The sequence below is a fragment of the Drosophila sechellia genome, chromosome 2L (genome assembly GCF_004382195.2).
Source record: "Drosophila sechellia strain sech25 chromosome 2L, ASM438219v1, whole genome shotgun sequence".
NCBI classification, from domain to species: Eukaryota; Metazoa; Arthropoda; class Insecta; order Diptera; family Drosophilidae; genus Drosophila; species Drosophila sechellia.
Genome location: NC_045949.1, coordinates 5,907,632 through 5,925,394, shown reverse-complemented (window position 1 = coordinate 5,925,394; position 17,763 = coordinate 5,907,632). Strand labels below are relative to the sequence as shown.

The window sequence follows — 17,763 nt, the reverse complement described above, 5'->3', positions numbered from 1 at the left end:
TGTGGAGGACACATAGTGCAAAACAAAATCAGACGAATGCTAAATTACGTGCAAAGTTTACAAAAACATTTGGATTCTACCAAACTGATGCGGCATTCTGTTCCCGTTCCCTTTCCACAACTAATGTTGCTTAATTATTTGCAGTCAGTACGGTCGGTAAAAATAAAAATGCGGTTTGAAATTTAAGCCAAAAGAATGAAAACTTTCTTGCTAGCTTTTCATTAAATGAAAATGCTGATATGCCCACAAATATTTTGCACATATTCTTAGGGTTATAAATGTCTTACTGGGACTAAAAAAAGGTATTTGATTACAAATTAATATTATTTTGATTAACACTATAAAGTTCAAATTTACCGCCATTCGACAGTGCTGCCAATCAAAAATTATTCACTCTAGTCAAGTTTCGCACCCTTTGCGGTACACTAAGATTGCGGTTCTAGCTCTTTGGTTTAATTCAAAAGCGGTCACACTGGCACACAACGTGTTTACAAAACGTTGTTTAGTTAATTTACGGCGAATAACACAAAATGGTTGAACTGGAGGGCTATGTAGGTGAGTAACCAACGACACCTTGCCAATGCTGCTGCTAACCGAGCGCTACTTTCAGTGGTGCCGCTGCGCACGACGCCGGATGCGCAACATTGCCACAGTGTCTACATGCGGGAGCACTTCATCCGGCTGATGGATCCCAACAAACCGAAGGGACGCACACTCTTCCTACTCAACGTGCCGCCCTACGTGACGGAGGACAGCCTGCGCACGGTCTTCGGCCGGGCGGGGAGCATTGAGGCCGTGGAGTTCGCCGCCAAGCCGGGCAAAGAGGAGACCATCAAGTGGTACGAGGGCACCGGCGAACCCTTCTCCTCCACTCGTCCGCCCTTCGTCTTCAAGGTGGCCTACATAGTGTTCGAGAAGAACAGCAGCATCGGCAAGGCGCTGGCACTGCAGAGCATTGACCTGTTCAACAGCAGCGGCGAGTGCATCATCAAGACCGGCATGGAGCTGTGGCACGACGAGTACGACAGCAATTACCTGCTGGATGCGCAAAAGACGAAGCTACAGATCAGCAAGTACATGGCCGGCTACGACAAGCGGGAGCGAGCGGCGGCAGAGGCGGCCAAGACCGGAGAGGCCGATGCCGACGGATGGGTCACCGTGGGCAAGGAGGGTCGCAATGCCGGCTTCGAGCAAAAGGCGTCCGTGATTGGACGCCTGGAGGAGAAGGTGGCCAGGGGCAATAAGACCAAGGAGCTGAAGAACTTCTACACCTTCCAGATACGCGAGAGCAAGATGCAGAACATTGTCGAGATGCGCAAGAAGTTCGAGGAGGACAAGCGAAAGATCGGGCTGCTCAAGCAGTCGCGCCGCTTCAAACCATTTTAGTCCGTACGCATAGGTTAAGCATCGAATAAAACTTCTTTACGACACCAGAACGACCCCGAATGCAAGATCCAGGATCCAACGGCCCGACCGCAGATAAATCCTCATAAATTCGCCGTTGCCATTGACACTGCCGCGACCGAATCCTGACCAACGCCACGACCAAATCCCACAGCAATGCCATAACTTATACCGACCGCAGTGAGGGGCATAAAAGCTTATAAAAAGCGAGCAACAAGACGTCCAGCGTGTAGAATGGGGATTGGAGCTCGGCCAACAGCCCAACTGCGCTTATTGTGTGATAATCACATATGGTTTATGTTAATTTGAGAAATGATAAAAATATTTCGCTTATCATCTTTAATCATAATCGTCGCTGCGCCGTCGTCGCGCCCGAAACGCACTCTGGAACTCAGTCGCCCAGTCCGCGCAGCACGCGATCCCTCATCCCCGATCCGCGAAAGGCATTGCTGGCTCAGTCCAGGTCCGTTTCTATGGCGCTGTGTTCATACCAAGGCAATTAGTGGGATGAAATTTGGTCTTCCATCGGATTAATTTGTTGATTGTAACAAAAGTGTAAAATTTAAAGCAAGCCAAACTAGGAGAACATACATTAGTTCTTAGTAAGTAGTTCTTAGTAATGACACTATTGCATAACCAAGAAATAATTTATAGCGTATATTTTTAAATGTTTCTTTTTGTTATTAAGTTCTTTGACTTAAAAATACTTTTACATTATAAATGCTAATGGAAAAATGCATTATATATTAAAACAAGTGGGCAAAGCAAACATAATCGTACTTAGTGGCCATAGAAATGTACCTCTGCCCTTAGATCCAGAGTGGTCTTCTTTTGACCAGTTATTGAAGTACCCACCTTCGAATCCGCCCCTGATCTCTGACTAATATGTAGCGCGTAGGTCTGCGAGGCGATCGAGACCGTAGGTAACACGAGATGTGGTGGAGACTTACAAACGAGGTACGCGTCGGATAACGCATGCTGACGATGATCGCCGGGTCCTCGAATCGGGTCTTCGTCGGGCATGGCTCTCATGGGTAGGGGCAGAGGTATGGGCATGGGTATGGGTATCAGTTTGGTGTGGGTATGTGGCTGTTGTTATTGGTGGCCTACTGTGGAGCCTGGAGACAGCAACACATTCATAATTTCTTCCGATTCGTATCGTTTAAACATTTTAAATTGATTAAAATGCGATAAATCATAATCGCCAACGTTGGCCCGAACGCAGACACTCTGGAACTTGGTAACTTGGGAACTCGGGGACTGAATGAGTGGGGGGCTGGGTACCTCCTCGGGACCATGTCCGGGTGATGGAACGATTTATGCGCCTCGAACATAATAAAGTGTTAACGGAACGAGTTATTAAGGTAGTCTCAATCCTATAGCCTAAGTTAATAAAGGCCAAAGGCAATTTGCATGACCGGTGTGGCGGCGTGGCAGCGTCTAAGGTTGCATCTAGGCGTACATAGCTATGGACTCAATCTTGGCCTATGCTATGCTCACCCACCGATCGCGGACACACAAGATGTCGGGAAATATAACATAAGCCGACCACACGTACGTCTCCCATGCCGCACAGCTGGACGCCGTGCCCAGATCTCAAAACTCGGTGCGGAGCTCAGTTCGCTGGATTGAGGAGGAAAAGCTGGAACGCCGTGTCTTGTGAGCAGAACAATCAATAAATTTGAACACGTGAGCGGACGCGAATGCGGACGGCTCTCGACGGTAACGTACTGATCCTATGGTCCCCATTTCCCAGTCCCCCACTACTCCTCCACAAAACAACAGCAACAATTCAGAGCGATAAGTGATCAATGCGCCGTGTCGACTGATTGGGCAGCATCGGTGATCCAAAGGGGTGGGGCAGTCGAAGGTGCGGGATTTCACTTGGGGAGCCACCAATTTGTGCTTATCGTCGATGGCGCAGAGAAAGTGATTAAACAATTAAAATTAGGTAAGAAGTTACTTTATTGCTCCAAAAGCTAAACACAATTTAAAGTTGAAAGTGGTAGCAATCCTCGAAGTTGTACCATGGTGTGGCATCCACATCGTCCGTAATGATAGGTTCTCGGCGCGCAGTCGATGGGCCATAGAGGTTGTAGCGCCTGGAGCCGGCGACGATCTCGCGATACCGCCTCACCGGCGTCCTGGACATGTGCAGCTCCATCAGATCCCAGTCGTTGACGTCGCGGAAAACGGAGCGAATCATGTGCATGCGGCCCAGTAGCTCAGTCTCTCGCAATCCCTCGTACCTTCGGCCAGTGCGGGCCCGGAATGTTTTGTAGACCTCACTCTGCTGCTTGGTCTCCGTCGCCGTTTGCAGCTCCTTCCTGTAGAGCGCTCGTATGCCGCGGCCCAGGTGGCGAATGTGCTCGAAGTTGCGAACGTTGAGTGCAACCAGAGCAACTGCGTCCAGATTCAGCAGCTTGTGCCCATCAATGTAGTTCTCCCGAAAAGTTTGCTGTAATGAACTTATAGGTTGCATTCCACCAGCATATTGAGTATAGATCCTAACCCACCTCGTACTCGGGATAACCGAAGTTGCGCAGCCAGTCGGTCACATCGTTGATGCTCCACTTGAAGACCTCAGTGCGGGCTTGGGAATCCACGACGGCGGCGCAGAGATTGAAGAGCGAGTCCGGCGAGGCCTTGAAGGGCAGCGGCACGTCCTCCTTGTCGTACTCCACGTCTGGAAACATGTAGCTGGGATAGCGGAAGCAGAACTCCTGCTCATCCTGCGGCGGCTCACAGATATCCGGACTGTCCATGCCACTGGCACTGTGCGGCAGTGGGGACGGTATGGTGGAGCACCTGGACGCTGAGAACGACTCCATTCGAGCGGTGGCAGCGCACTGTTCCTGGGCCAAAGTGAATTGAGTTGCCCCGCAACGATTTGGTTGCGGTTCCTCAAGAATAAGTGGCGTTCGTGTCTGTTTACATAGTTTGATTGCGTTGTATATGTTGTATGCCCTATAATTTTCCGGGAAAAGTTGTTGGCTACAATCACGAGGCTCAATTTGCACTTTAAATGGGTTAATGGAATTGAAGCCATGCTCTTTCCCATCAGTATCTTTGAACGTAGGGCATATCCTGGAATGTATCTGAATCTTTTTCACAGTACGATTATTCCATTAATATTCCACCTTCACTTTGAAGAGGATAAAAGTGTCACCGACTGGCGGTGGATTTTCCGCTGCCATTGCATTTGCATATCCCACATTTTCTGGGTCACTTTGTGGGCTTGTGGTGCTAGGGTGTTTTTGGCACCAAATCCGCCCGCTTGGATGGGAGTTTTGTGCCGGAAAGTATGCTATCTGAAGGTAGTCACGACAATTTTCCTATTAATAACGCCAGTTTCGCTCCGCAATTTACACATTTCCACTTAAGTTTTCCACCCCGACGATCCGTTCGTGTTCCGTTTTGCGGGTTTCCGCTTGCGGAATGCGGTTTCTGATTTATGGCCACCAGTCCCGGTTACCCACTTCATCGAGCGCAGACAGCGTGGAGCAGGTGAAGTTCGCGCAGATCGCTCAATCCCAGGCCAATGGGACGCACATTCCTTGGGCGCGAAAGCGAGATGCCGCATCAGCGCCACCAATGGCTCCGCCCACCACTGCGGATCGCTCGCATTGGCCAGAAATCACGAACCACGAGCCACTCGACATGGCCTCTGCGCAGGGAAACCGGAATTCGGATGGGGTGTATGTGTGTCTGTGTGTGGGAGTACAGGAACATATGGAGAAATCGGTAAACAAATCTCTGCTGCGCTCGAGGAAACGATCTCCGACTGAGCTAATGACACAGCGGCATGCTTGTGTGTAAACAAGCGATCGGCATGGCAAGGTATCCCATCTGTGTGTGGCTACAGTGGGATCAGGTCTATGGTAAGTGGATTAAGATAATTTAAGGGCACATACTAGAGGTATATATCTTTAGCGGGTTAGAAATCAATGATACCACCAACTTTATTATTATTATACTTCATAGATAGGGTATCACTTTATGTATAATCATCATACATAGATAAATATATCCTGTTTTAGCCATAATTCCAGATATTATTCTTGCATTGTTTATTGTAAGCATTATATCCTGATCATCTCGCACTCCTTGCCCCACTGTCAGCAGCAGGAACACACAATCTCAGCAAGATTAACCCCACCGCCAACAGACTGTTCCGCGTTGGCTGGCCGATCGGCAATCGATGGCTGGTTGAGCGTGCTCCCTGGCCGGTTCCGATTAGTTCTGAGTGGGATGTCTTGCAAGGCGGTTTAATCGGAGGTGCACGAGCCGTAAGCCAAAATTCGCGATCGTTTTATTGGTGCAGAGCGACGGTGTTTTGGACATGATATAGTGTCCTTCTCGATCGTGAACGTGTGAAATCAGTTTCTTAGTTTTGAGTGGCCTGAGTCGAGATTCGTAGATAGAAACCATATAAGCCACATATCCGAGCAATGTTACTACACGAGAGTGTCGCCAGCATGGAACAGAGTATGCCCGAGAACCTGAGCACTCACATGTACGGTGAGTGTGAAGTGAATCCAGCGCTGGCAAAGTGCCCCGATCCAGTGGACGTCGATCCAGTGGAGCTGCCCACCAAAGAATCCTGTGCCCCTACCACTATAGTCAGTACGTCGCCAACCAGCGCCACGAGCACCACCAAAGTCAAGCTGAGCTTCAGTGTGGATCGGCTGTTGGGCTCGGAACCCGAGGAATCCCACCGAAAGAGCTCTTCCTCGCCATCGACCAAGTCCTGCTGCGATGGCAGCATCCTCGCCTGCTGCTCCTTCCCGCACTGCTTCAGCCAGGCGACTGCCGAATCCCGTAGGTTTGGACATGCCACGCTTCCGGCCACTTTCACACCCACTTCATCGCACACGTACCCCTTCGTGGGTCTGGATAAGCTGTTCCCTGGCCCCTACATGGATTACAAATCAGTGCTCAGACCGACGCCAATTCGGGCAGCAGAACACGGTAAGGATGCACTGTAATCAAAAGGAAAAGGGAATATCCTTTCCACTTGAATGCGAGCAAGACAATTTGCATGTGAAAGTAAATCATTCAAAATTAACATTAAGTGCACTGCATTTCGAATATTATGCCTTAATTGCCTTGAATGAATATTAAGTATATTGGTACTGATTCGTATTTAACTGAAAGTTAAACCAATGCGACATTAACTTGTGTGAACCCAGAATCAGACATATATGTAGATACTTAAGCGTATTTGTAAGATACATTTAATATTGAAAGGAATCAGCTCCATATTCCTTAAATCTCTTTTAGCTCCAGCTGATTTATATATTTTGTAGCCATGACTATACCTTCTAGATACGATATATTGTATCATCTGCACTATTTCAATCTCTCCGTACTTGCAGCGCCAATAAAACTGATCAAAGCTAATCAGATATTGCGATTTGTCAATCATTCTGCATTCTTTCCACGGAAATATGCAGGATCTCAGGGAACGATCAAACGAGTTGATGAGGTGGCTTCGCCATTTGCCCATCAAAATTCCGCATCTATTTCGTTTTTTTTTTTCAATTATAGACTATAATTATTAGCCATGTTGGGATTTGCAGGGAAATGAACATTCCTGGAAACACAAAGAGTGAGAACCTAAGGCGCAGCCCCAATAAATATCTCGTTTTTATTTGAATTATTAGTTGATCTGCAGCCATATTGTGCAATATTCCGGCGGCCAACTGTTCCGCGCCTTTGGCTCTTGACGAAAACAATTCGATTTTTGAAATCGACAACAAAATAGTCCGGATTGTTTTGGGCATTCGCCGTACTTCCTGCTGTTTTTGTATATCTGGGGACGAAGACTTCTTATAAAGCCTGCAGGCTGCGAGCGCACTTTGATCTTGTTTATGTGAAAATGGAAATGGAAATGGAAATAGTGAGGGCAACATAATCGGTAAATGTTTCGCTTTTCGAATAGAAATTGTTCATTGTTTAACAAGCTGCTTGAGTTTTATACATATCGTCAGCACAGCCTTTTCCCATTCAATATTGTACACAATTCTTATCAAGTGGGTGCTAACAATGCGAGGGCCTTAAACGATCTTAAAGATATTTTACGGATAAATGAGATTCATATATAGTATGTTTGGGATTCCTCAATGGGTAAATTGATTGGAAAATGTTTGAGATATTAATTTATTTCAAAATAAGAGACCTGCCAATTTGAAATGATGTACAAATGGTATTAGCGAGCTTAACTTAAGGCTTACTAAAGTTTATTCCTAGATACAAGTTGCAAGATACGGCTGACATATTCAAAAAAAATTCATCTAACGTAAGTTCAATAGTAATAGCCCTTTAAATTCCGCCAAATTCCAGCACACGATTAAATTATGTAGCAAAATTAGCGCCAAACTTAAATAAATTACACTTCACACAGTGATGGAACATTAATGAAAATGATCATCAGTGCTAAGCGGTTTTCAAACACATTTGCTCAGCCAAAAAATGGGAGGAGCAATTAGTAAGGCGAATAAATTCGACATAGCTCAATCAACAAGAGATCCGTAAAAAAAAGAAGAACAGACAGCACCTGAAAGTCTGAAAGGCTTCATCAATCCTTTGGGCACCGCAAATCGATGAGACGCCAAAGACCAAAGTGGAAAATTAAGAACAATTTATGAAGAAATTACGAGTCAGTCTTTAAAAATAAACTTCAAGCTCACACGGATCGTGGAAAACGTTTGTGGCGAACAGTTTGTTTATTTGCTTGGGCAATTGGCCCGTCATTCATTTGCAGATACAGATAGCTATCCATCTAATTGCCCGCTCTAATGAATTGTTCCGCCGGACGAGGAGTTCGGGAAATGGAAGGGGCACGAGTTCGACAGGTGGAGGCATCTTTGGCCCGGCCAGAGAGGCGGATCTCTGATAGATTGGGCGCCACGGGTCCAACTACTGCGGCTCAACCGACTCCAATGAGGCTCGGCTGCCGTTTAGGCCAACGACAGAGAACTGCTGACCGATGGATGACTGTACCGGGTATGGGTACGGGCACGGGTGAAACTATGCGCTGTTCTTTGGGGGCCGAGCCAAAGGCCAAGTATTTACACAACCACCCACTGTGGTGGCCTTTCCAGGAGGAGGCTACCCTGTGGCTGCCCGCCGTGTCCAACCTGCCGGCCCCTGCGGAATTATTCCGTGATGGATTGATTGCATCGCATCGCACATCATAAAATCATGGACCAGCCAGATCACTGCGGCTCCTCCGTCGACTATTTGTTGCTGTTTGCCTGTCCCGCCTGGCGATGAGTAGTTTGTTGATCTGTTGTTGTTGCTCTTCTGGCTGCCGATCGATCGATCCATCCATCGATCCATCGATCGATTGATGCTACAGACCATTGTCTGATATGGAAATGCTGTCTGAACAATAATCCGGCGCCGTGCGTCTAATTAATTAGCAATTTATATGTTAATCCAACTGTTAGATGCACTTTCAAAGCGTTCGAAGATCACTGATTAATGATGGCCCTCAGACGATTTCTTTTGGAACTTTGAAGACTCTTTCTCAAGTTCCCAACAGCAGGGGAGGGCCGCCTGTAGCAATAATAATTACCACGCACTCAACTCGAATTAACGGGATTGATATATATATATGTAGATACCACAACTATGGGATTAACATATCTATAACTATAATGAATTGAGTGAAAATTGACGACAATCCCAAGTAGCTAAAGATATTTCACGGAATAGGCAATTGAAAGGATACGTGGATTATTAATATTAGTTATACTTTTAATTTCACTTAAAAATATTGAAAGTACATAATGCAGATAATATATCTTAGTGCATAGTTAGTTAGTTAAAGTCAGAGAATCGAATGTTCGGAAGTAGATATATATGTATAATGGATTATAATCAATCAAATAAACACATACTCCACTTGTCGAGCTGGTAGTCCAAATTTCCAGAGCACATGGCCCACTGGGAGTGCTCTGCTTAACCCCAAAAGATCATTCGCAGTTTACCGCGAAATGAGCCACAATATTCGCGAAGTCGTAAATGTGGAATGCAGCGGGCTAATAAATCGATGCAACTTAAATATGGCTGCGAAATGTACGATTCGCAAACACATCCTGCTCGAGATGCATCTGCAATCCAGGCCCTTGAGTGATTTAAGATGGCAACCGAAAAATTATCACAACTCATTAAGATATTTACGGGGCCGCTGGCGGTGTTTTGTATATGTATCTGAACGGGATAGCCGGCAATTAATGATCTCGCGCTGTGAGTGAACCCCAATGCCCCGCCTCACGTCCAAGGTGTTGAAAGTCGGTGAAAACTCATTATAACAAACCCCCGATGGTTGACACAAACCAAATGCCAAAACGGCCAATTAAGGCGTTATTAGCCCCTGCAGATATGCTGAGATTCCATTGGCGTTCCCGATGCAGATACACAAGCGCACGGATCGAGATACAATTGTATCTACAAGTGCAGAAGCGCATTTCCGCTGCAGTGTAAATACACACGATCGATCGAGTAGTGTGTTGCTTAAGTAAATAAAACGCTCGATCTCGAAAACAATTAGGCGCATGCCGCGAGCACACAAACAAATCGAATTCCACCTAGCACAACGTTAAAAAGGCAATAAAAAATACCTATGATAATTTAGCGTTAGATACAAACAAAGAGGAATGGGTTGCAGTTTGAAATCAAATAAAATTCTATGAAAAAGTCAAGGATGGGAATTAAAACAGTATCAGGATTTCATTTCTTATCAACATTAGTGTCATTATTGTGAACTGAGGATTCAACAGAACTTTTTTGTAGCATACTTTTCAGCGGAGTCCTTTGAGTTGCTGAATGCTGCAGTAATGATCTTGATTGAAACTCAGTAGTTAGACAAAGGATGGTAAATGCCAAGAATTATTAAGATTACAATAGAGCAATCAACGTCATTTGACTGCTTGTATACATTTTTGGATATTTAAAAAACATTTAAGGGAAGTAAAGCACCCTGGTTCGAACTCTACCTCGTGTGCCCCATGTCGTGTTCGATTACCCCAAATAATTTTGGCTCTCTGGAGGTAATTGTTGTTGTTTAGATTCGCGCTGGAAGTAAACAAATTTCGTTGCCCCCCCCCTAGCCACAAAACGCTTCAATGATAATTTCCAATTAAGTGAAAATTTTATTATAAACAAACCCATTTAAAAATTCTCAACATGCATTTTATTGATCAAAATAATTTACTCAGAAAACACAAAAAGTTGAATTTCATATTTTCGCTGGCGAAATAAGTATTATTTCTTTGGCCGGCGATAAATGTATTATTTCCTGCGGATGCAATGTGCAACTACCAAGGGAGGATGTTGTCCATAACTAATGGTAGTTTTCCTATAAAAATAAATATCCAAATTGGTGCGTAAAAAACGCACCGGATTCGTTAGGGCAACAAAATAAGAGTTATTGCTAATGAAGGAAGTATGAATCTCCCAATTGACTTTAACATTCCATTCCTGAACAGCCGCACCCACTTATCCCACGCTGGCCACCAATGCGCTCCTCCGCTTCCATCAACATCAGAAGCAGCAACACCAGCATCAGCAACATCATCATCAGCACCATCCCAAACACCTCCATCAGCAGCACAAGCCCCCGCCACACAACTCGACGACAGCATCGGCGCTACTGGCGCCGCTCCACAGCCTCACGAGCCTCCAGCTGACGCAACAGCAGCAGCGATTTCTGGGCAAAACGCCGCAGCAGCTCCTGGACATAGCGCCCACCTCGCCCGCCGCCGCTGCCGCCGCCACATCCCAGAACGGTGCACATGGACATGGCAATAGCCAGGGTAACGCCTCAGCCGGAGGCAATGGAAAGCGCAAGCGATCCTGGTCTCGCGCCGTCTTCTCGAATCTGCAGCGCAAGGGCCTGGAGATTCAGTTCCAGCAGCAGAAGTACATCACCAAGCCAGATCGCCGCAAGCTGGCGGCACGACTGAATCTCACCGACGCTCAGGTTAGTTAGGATTTTCATAGTTTAACATAATTAACTATTTGGACATTCGACTCCTTGCATAGATATATATATTACAACCAATTTTTATACCCTGATTAGGTCAAGGTGTGGTTCCAAAACCGTCGCATGAAGTGGCGGCACACCCGCGAGAATCTGAAGAGTGGCCAGGAGAAGCAGCCGAGTGCAGTACCCGAATCCGGAGGTGTTTTCAAGGCATCCACGCCATCCGGTGATGGTGCGCCCCAGGAGGCACTCGACTACAGTTCCGATAGCTGTTCCAGCGTGGATTTGAGCGAGCAGGCCGACGAAGATGATAATATTGAAATCAATGTGGTGGAGTAGAGCCGCCTATGTAGATAGCTCCGTTTACACGTGTAAAATGCCATGTAGATGTATTTATTCCTTCATTGCTAGTTGTAATGTAATGTAAAGTAGACAGTTACTGCACAAAGTGAACTTAAATTATTTCAATCTGTAAGATAATCTAAACGTTTCTGTGTAAACTATTTAAAATAAATTCTCTAGTAAAATGAACTTGTGAATTCACTGCTTTGTTTATTATAAATTTAATATTCACTATTCCAAAGAATGAAGTTATATCAATACACGCAATGCTACGCGGCAAGAACAGAAATTTTAATTAAGCAAATACCGCTGCGATCAGCAGAATATGAAACTCGGCGACAACGGGGAGACCTTCTCTAATCAAGTGAACGATAAAAGACGATACGACTGAATGGCCAGAGCAAATACGACTGGGAGTCGGTTGGTCAAGCGCGGGGGTGCGAATGGGGTTATCCAAGACGATCGGATCGGATGGAGGATTGGGACAGGGGAGTGAGAGGAGGGCGCACGGCGGATATAGAGCACTAATTAGAAAAACAGTGAGGGTAAATTGTTGGTGCACGACATTGAAATCTTACTCACTTGGGCTTTATTGTCATTGTCGGTCTCTTTGGATGAGTTCGTTAATTTTTTCAATTACTTTAAGACTCAGCTGAAATTATAGAAAACCTACAAAAATAACAACGATTTATAGCTGAATTTAAGGAATTATACATTACGGAATAAACAATAAATAGTTCATAATTTATCATTAAACTTACATTCTGCTATTAGGAAAAATATGAGTAATAATTATATCCATAATTCCTTTAGGGTATTCAATCTACGCTGAATGACATATGCAATTTCCGCTCAGTTGAAGAAGTCTGTTTGGGCAACATTTGCTCACGTTCAGTTGTTTTCCCCAAAGCGAAGTGCGCGGTTGAGTTTCAGCTGAGGTGTTCGGTACTGTTCCAGAATTTAAAGATCTTTCAGATCTGTACATTGGATTTACGAAGATCGTCTAGGAACCATGGGCAACACCCAGGCCCGACCGCTGGTGAACCGCCAAGAGCCGAATCGGAGGAGCAGTGAGTGCCGAAAACAGCTGCTTATGTCTATGATTCTGATCATAATGGCCCATTTCGTAACCGCTTCGTAGGCATTTTGTGGAACTTTCGGTACTCGAACACAGTGCGTCGTCGCGAAGATCTGTCCGTAATGGTGCACAACTCCAGGATGAGCATAAGCGAGTGGCTGGACCTTCTGGAGCTGCAGCAGTACGAAGGTTTGCATGATCAGCAGTTCCCAATTGAGACTGTATGTTATGTTAAATAGGAAACCTACAGGAGTTCAGCACCGTGGACGACGTGGTGGACATCACGGACAAGGAGCTGAAGCAATGTGGCGTGCGCGGTGCCCATCGCCAGCGGATGGTCAACAGTTTGATGGGTGTTCGTGCCAAGCGAAGGCAGTCCATGAATCTGGAAGGTAAGCCAGTGGAAGAGATACGTAAAACGTAGTTCCCCCACTAAGTTATCTACTCGAATCTTGTCTAGCAATGAGCAGTGCGCCGCGAGCAGTGCCACGACGCAAGAACTCCTGTCCATTGGTGTATCTGGGTGAGAATCCCCAAGATATGGCGGGAAGCGGCGATAGCGGACCCGGCGTGATTACCACCAAGAGTGGCAAGGTCCTGAAGCAACTAACCTTTGATGAGACTTCCACCATGTAAGTGTGCAGTTTCAAAATCAACCCCTCAAAATCTTCTTAAAACCTCAATGCTATTATATTAGGCATTTTGTAGTATTTTATTTTTTAACTGAAATATTCAACATCCTCCACAACATCCACAAGACTTCTTTTTACCCTCAATGGACAACCATAACATAGATTCTGCGCATGCTCCGCGAATTTCCCAAAAAGTGACTTCGAGCGTCCTTAGAGTTTTCCAACAAAACCCAAAACAAACTGCGCGGAGCAGCGTGGTGCACAGAAATCGGTGTCCAACCCCCAAAAGTGCACCGCACTCGAGTCCTTTGCCGTGAACTTTTCAGAGCAGATTCAAGCGGCAGGGAGTTCAGACTACTACAATACGAAGGACCTTAAACTGCACTCCTTTTTTTTCGAGACTAATTCTGTGCTAGAGAAGTCTATCTATTCCCAAATGGAGAGTTTTCTTTAGAAATCGTATTATTCAGGCAGCTGGTGCTTCGAGTTCTTTCGTACTACTAAACAATTGGGTTTGGGTGTGTCCTGTCCTAAATTTTCTACTGCAAAATGGGCGTAGCAGGTGAGTAATAACAGAGGCAAATCCAATTCCTAAAAAACTAAATCCTTATTGTTAGTATATAAGTTTTTTGAAGTTCCATTGAATTCATCATGGCAAAACATTAGGTCTGCAATTTGATTTCTACTTTTTTTGCACTTGAACTTCACACATAGTAAGTTGTCCATATACCAAGGACCAAATCCTGTGGGAGCAAATTTCCCCAAAGCCGCCTGTGGGAGTAATAGCCTTTGTTACCATCAAATTACCCAAAATAAGGGAAATTAACTCTCTCATTCATCTCTCCGCTGACAGCTACGAGGAACTGAGGCCGCGCTCCAAGTGCAACAGTCCCCATTGGGCCATCGAAGACAGCAGGATGGAGGGCTATGGGAGCAGCAACGCCACCACTCCGCTGGCCACCGCCCAGCCCAGTCCCAGTGAGCAACAGGAGGCCATCGCCCTGAAGAAGGCGCTCGAGTGGGAGCTGAGTCTGGACGCCAGGGAGCTGCGTTCCCACGCCTGGTACCACGGCGCACTGCCACGCCAGCGGGCCGAGGAGATCGTGCAGCGCGAGGGCGACTTCCTAGTCCGCGACTGCGCCTCCCAGCCGGACAACTATGTGCTCAGCTGCCGGAGCAAAGCAGCCGTACTGCACTTCGTACTTAACAAGGTGGGTACGCACTGTTTTCGATATTGGAGTACCAGTTTACCAAGTAGTATATAATGTGCTTATGCATTGCAGTTGGTGCTTCAACCGGAGACGGTTTACGAACGGGTGCAATACCAGTTCGAGGAGGATGCCTTTGATACGGTGCCCGACCTAATTACCTTCTACGTGGGATCAGGCAAACCCATCTCGTCGGCCTCGGGAGCGCTCATTCAGTTTCCCTGCAATCGCACCTATCCGCTCTCCTTCTACGGCCATAAGATCGTGGGCAACCAGCTGCACACGCAGATGCTGGCCGGTCTGCGAGGTCTGAGTCCTCTAAACTCGCCGATGGGCAGTAATGGTGCAGTGGGAGCAGGAATGACCCCTACCTTCCGCTTCGAACCGCAGCAGCAGCAGCAGCAACAGCTCACGCCGATGGCTGAGTCACCGGCAAGTCCGCACTGCTCGCCGCCGAGGGCACGTAGAGAGGTTCCTCCGCCGCCGCGGCTGCCCTGCAAGAAGCAACAGCGCTCCCAGAGCCTCACCCCAGCCCAGGCCATGTTGGTCAGCAACATCAACAAGCTTCAGGAGCAGCAGCTGCAGATGCAGGAGCTCGAGAACGGCAACGGCAACGGAATAATGCGCTTCCAGACAATCGCCAGGTGTAACCCGACCAGTGAGCAGCACCTGGAGAGCAAGTTCACCACCCACTCGCTGCCGAGACCCAACACTTCTGCGGCACAGGCTCTGCGCCAGCAAGCGGTGGCCCGAATCTCGAGCCTGGCGAGGAACTGCAGCCTGGACTCGCCGTCGGACTCACGGCCACCCAGTCCGCCGCCCAAGCCACGCAAGGAGCCCATGGCAGCGGTGCTGGCATACCAGGCCAGTGGATCCGACTCGGGAAACGGGTCCGGTGATTCGGCTCTAGGAGATGCATGTGAGGCGAGCGTACAGCGTGGTGTGATAATCAAGAATCCCCGATTTATGACTACTTCGGTCTCGAACGGAACGCTGAAGAGCTTCACGGAGTTCGATGTCCTGGCCGCTGAGGAAGAACTATTCACCATGGCCATAGAAGAAGTTAAAACGGTAAGTTGCCTTGAAGTCTAGCCTCTAAATCTTTATCTAAATAAATATTTATATATTGTATTTACAGGCAAGCAAGTTTGACTTTGAGAACTTTGTTACTTTGCTACTGCCATCTGTGGAGAACAAGCCCCTGGATGGCGATGCTCTAAACACCTTCAAGATGATGCTTCTGGAGACGGGCCCGAAGCTGCTGGCGGAGCACATCACTCGCATCGACATTGCCCTGTTTTTGGAGGAGCCGTCGAACGAGGAGGAGTACTATCTGAGCTGTTCGGGTCTTGAGCTGCTAACACTGCCCCATGGAAAGGTCTTTAGGGAGGACATAATAGAGCGGACGCAGTGCATCAAGCTGATGGTCGCAGTGACCATACTCACCTGTCAAACGGATCTGGACCGGGCTCAACTGCTCAGTAAATGGATTCAGATCGCAGTGGAAACTAAGACGGCTCTAGGCAATCTGTTTGGATTCAGCGCCATCATGTTGGGCCTATGCATGCAACAGGTGAATACTAGTTTAGTGCAGTGTATAAAAAATAAGATAATTGTTAGTTTGTTGCTGACAGGTATACATTAGGTCATCATCACAGTTTATTGCTTGGCAAACGAGGCATGATTTAGATGATCTTTTTATTTTGACAGTTAATCTGTAGTGTTTTAATGGTGTTTAGTAATTAGCAATTTTGCATGCCATTAATCAACTTGGCTAAAGCGATCCATCGTCACCAATTTTCTATTATCCCACCACCTCTTTCAGATCCAAAAGCTCGACCAGGCCTGGCACATCCTTAGGCAACAGTACACGGACAGCGCCTTCACCTTCGAGGCCAAGTTGCGACCCACGTTGAGCATCATGAACGAGGCCTCCAATCCACAGGCTCCAAACACAACCGTTCCCCATGTTCTGCTGTACGCACTACTGATCGATCGACCCGTCATGGACATCATAAACCACTCGAACATCGAAGATCGCCCTGCTCTGTACCACACCTGTATTGCTCCTTGGGAGTCGAAAGCGGATGACTTTGGCATGACCATCAACTTCCAGCATCTGGATGCATCGCGTGGCTTCCTTAAGAACTTGGAATTGTATCGAAAGAATGCCAAGATTATCCTGGAGGATGCCAGTCCTCGTCTCGATGAGCTTCTAGCTGATGCTTTTCGGTAATATGATAGAATACACCGTTCTCCAGTCTCCCTCAATTTTCCCATATCCTTGCAGAACCGAGTTCCATGTCAAGTTCCTATGGGGCAGTTCCGGAGCAACGGCCAAGGCCGAAGATCGGCACAACAAGCTGGAAAAGGTGCTCACCCTGATGGCCGACAAGTTCTGCCTGATGGCCGAGCAGTAAGCTGTGAACTAATATGGACTCAAGTTTCTGGCCGATATCAAATGAACTAACCTTAAGCGAACCTATGCCAGGACCTCCTATCTACTATCCACAATGTCTCCAGACCCTCCGCAACTTTAAATTTCGTGCTGTCTCTACCTCAGCCTGAGTATACATATATCATTTCAGCAGAAACACAAAAGCACTTTATGTTACAGTTCAAATACCGATTAATCCTTAGTTAAGTTAAATTTTGTATTATACGCGTATGCAAAACGAACTAGTTATCATATTTTTATGGAAAACTCTTTAAGAGCCACCTCACTCTGATGTACTACCAAAGTTTTGTATTTACTTACCTATCCCATTATTTATTCTATGCAATAACTTACTCTACACTATAGAAGAGACAATATACATTAATCAAAAAACATCATTAGCAAACATACTCTCTCACAAAATGATTTAGGCATAACGCAATGAATGCATAATTTTTGCAATTTTGTATATGTAAAGATAATGATAACAATAAAGAAACTACTTAAACCCAAACGAATGTTATCTCTTTCGAGGTTGACGACCTCTGGTTTACAATGCTTACAGACTTTATTCCGCATTAAATTCATATTTTTAACACAAAGGTTAATGAAATAACTTTTTTTTTAACTTCTGTAATGACTTTCAAAAATTGTACAGCACTTCGGGG

General features: G+C 46.3%; 4 protein-coding genes and 1 long non-coding RNA gene across 6 annotated transcripts; 3 read left to right on the top strand and 2 right to left on the bottom strand.

Moving 5' to 3' along the window:
• Nucleotides 1-467: 467 nt before the first annotated feature.
• LOC6613565 (ribosomal RNA-processing protein 7 homolog A) lies at nucleotides 468-1,436 on the top strand. The gene is made up of 2 exons (XM_002037997.2): nucleotides 468-555; nucleotides 611-1,436. The coding sequence occupies exons 1-2, from the start codon at nucleotides 531-533 to the stop codon at nucleotides 1,384-1,386; spliced, it is 801 nt and encodes a 266-aa protein (XP_002038033.1). The 5' UTR covers nucleotides 468-530; the 3' UTR covers nucleotides 1,387-1,436.
• A 1,915-nt stretch (nucleotides 1,437-3,351) lies between these two features.
• Nucleotides 3,352-4,256, bottom strand: LOC6613563. Its single transcript, XM_002037995.2, has 2 exons — nucleotides 3,921-4,256; nucleotides 3,352-3,862 (listed from the first exon to the last, which is right to left on the bottom strand). Exons 1-2 carry the CDS (start codon nucleotides 4,233-4,235, stop codon nucleotides 3,395-3,397), a joined length of 783 nt encoding a protein of 260 aa, XP_002038031.1. The 5' UTR covers nucleotides 4,236-4,256; the 3' UTR covers nucleotides 3,352-3,394.
• A 1,385-nt stretch (nucleotides 4,257-5,641) lies between these two features.
• LOC6613562 (homeobox protein H2.0) lies at nucleotides 5,642-11,929 on the top strand. The gene is made up of 3 exons (XM_002037994.2): nucleotides 5,642-6,375; nucleotides 10,902-11,395; nucleotides 11,495-11,929. Exons 1-3 carry the CDS (start codon nucleotides 5,856-5,858, stop codon nucleotides 11,735-11,737), a joined length of 1,257 nt encoding a protein of 418 aa, XP_002038030.1. The 5' UTR covers nucleotides 5,642-5,855; the 3' UTR covers nucleotides 11,738-11,929.
• A 66-nt stretch (nucleotides 11,930-11,995) lies between these two features.
• On the bottom strand, nucleotides 11,996-12,742 carry LOC116802051. Its single transcript, XR_004362446.1, has 3 exons — nucleotides 12,502-12,742; nucleotides 12,323-12,409; nucleotides 11,996-12,264 (listed from the first exon to the last, which is right to left on the bottom strand). It is a non-coding gene; the product is annotated as an uncharacterized LOC116802051 (long non-coding RNA).
• On the top strand, nucleotides 12,655-17,609 carry LOC6613561 (breast cancer anti-estrogen resistance protein 3). Of its 2 annotated transcripts, XM_032725075.1 has the most exons (9): nucleotides 12,655-12,810; nucleotides 12,882-13,007; nucleotides 13,058-13,210; nucleotides 13,279-13,450; nucleotides 14,304-14,661; nucleotides 14,734-15,729; nucleotides 15,797-16,231; nucleotides 16,484-16,890; nucleotides 16,949-17,609. In XM_032725075.1, exons 1-9 carry the CDS (start codon nucleotides 12,753-12,755, stop codon nucleotides 17,076-17,078), a joined length of 2,835 nt encoding a protein of 944 aa, XP_032580966.1. In that variant the 5' UTR covers nucleotides 12,655-12,752; the 3' UTR covers nucleotides 17,079-17,609. The 2 variants fall into 2 exon arrangements, with proteins under 2 accessions (XP_032580966.1, XP_032580970.1); XM_032725079.1 differs by lacking the exons at nucleotides 12,655-12,810; nucleotides 12,882-13,007; nucleotides 13,058-13,210; nucleotides 13,279-13,450 and adding an exon at nucleotides 13,628-14,012.
• Nucleotides 17,610-17,763: the final 154 nt, after the last annotated feature.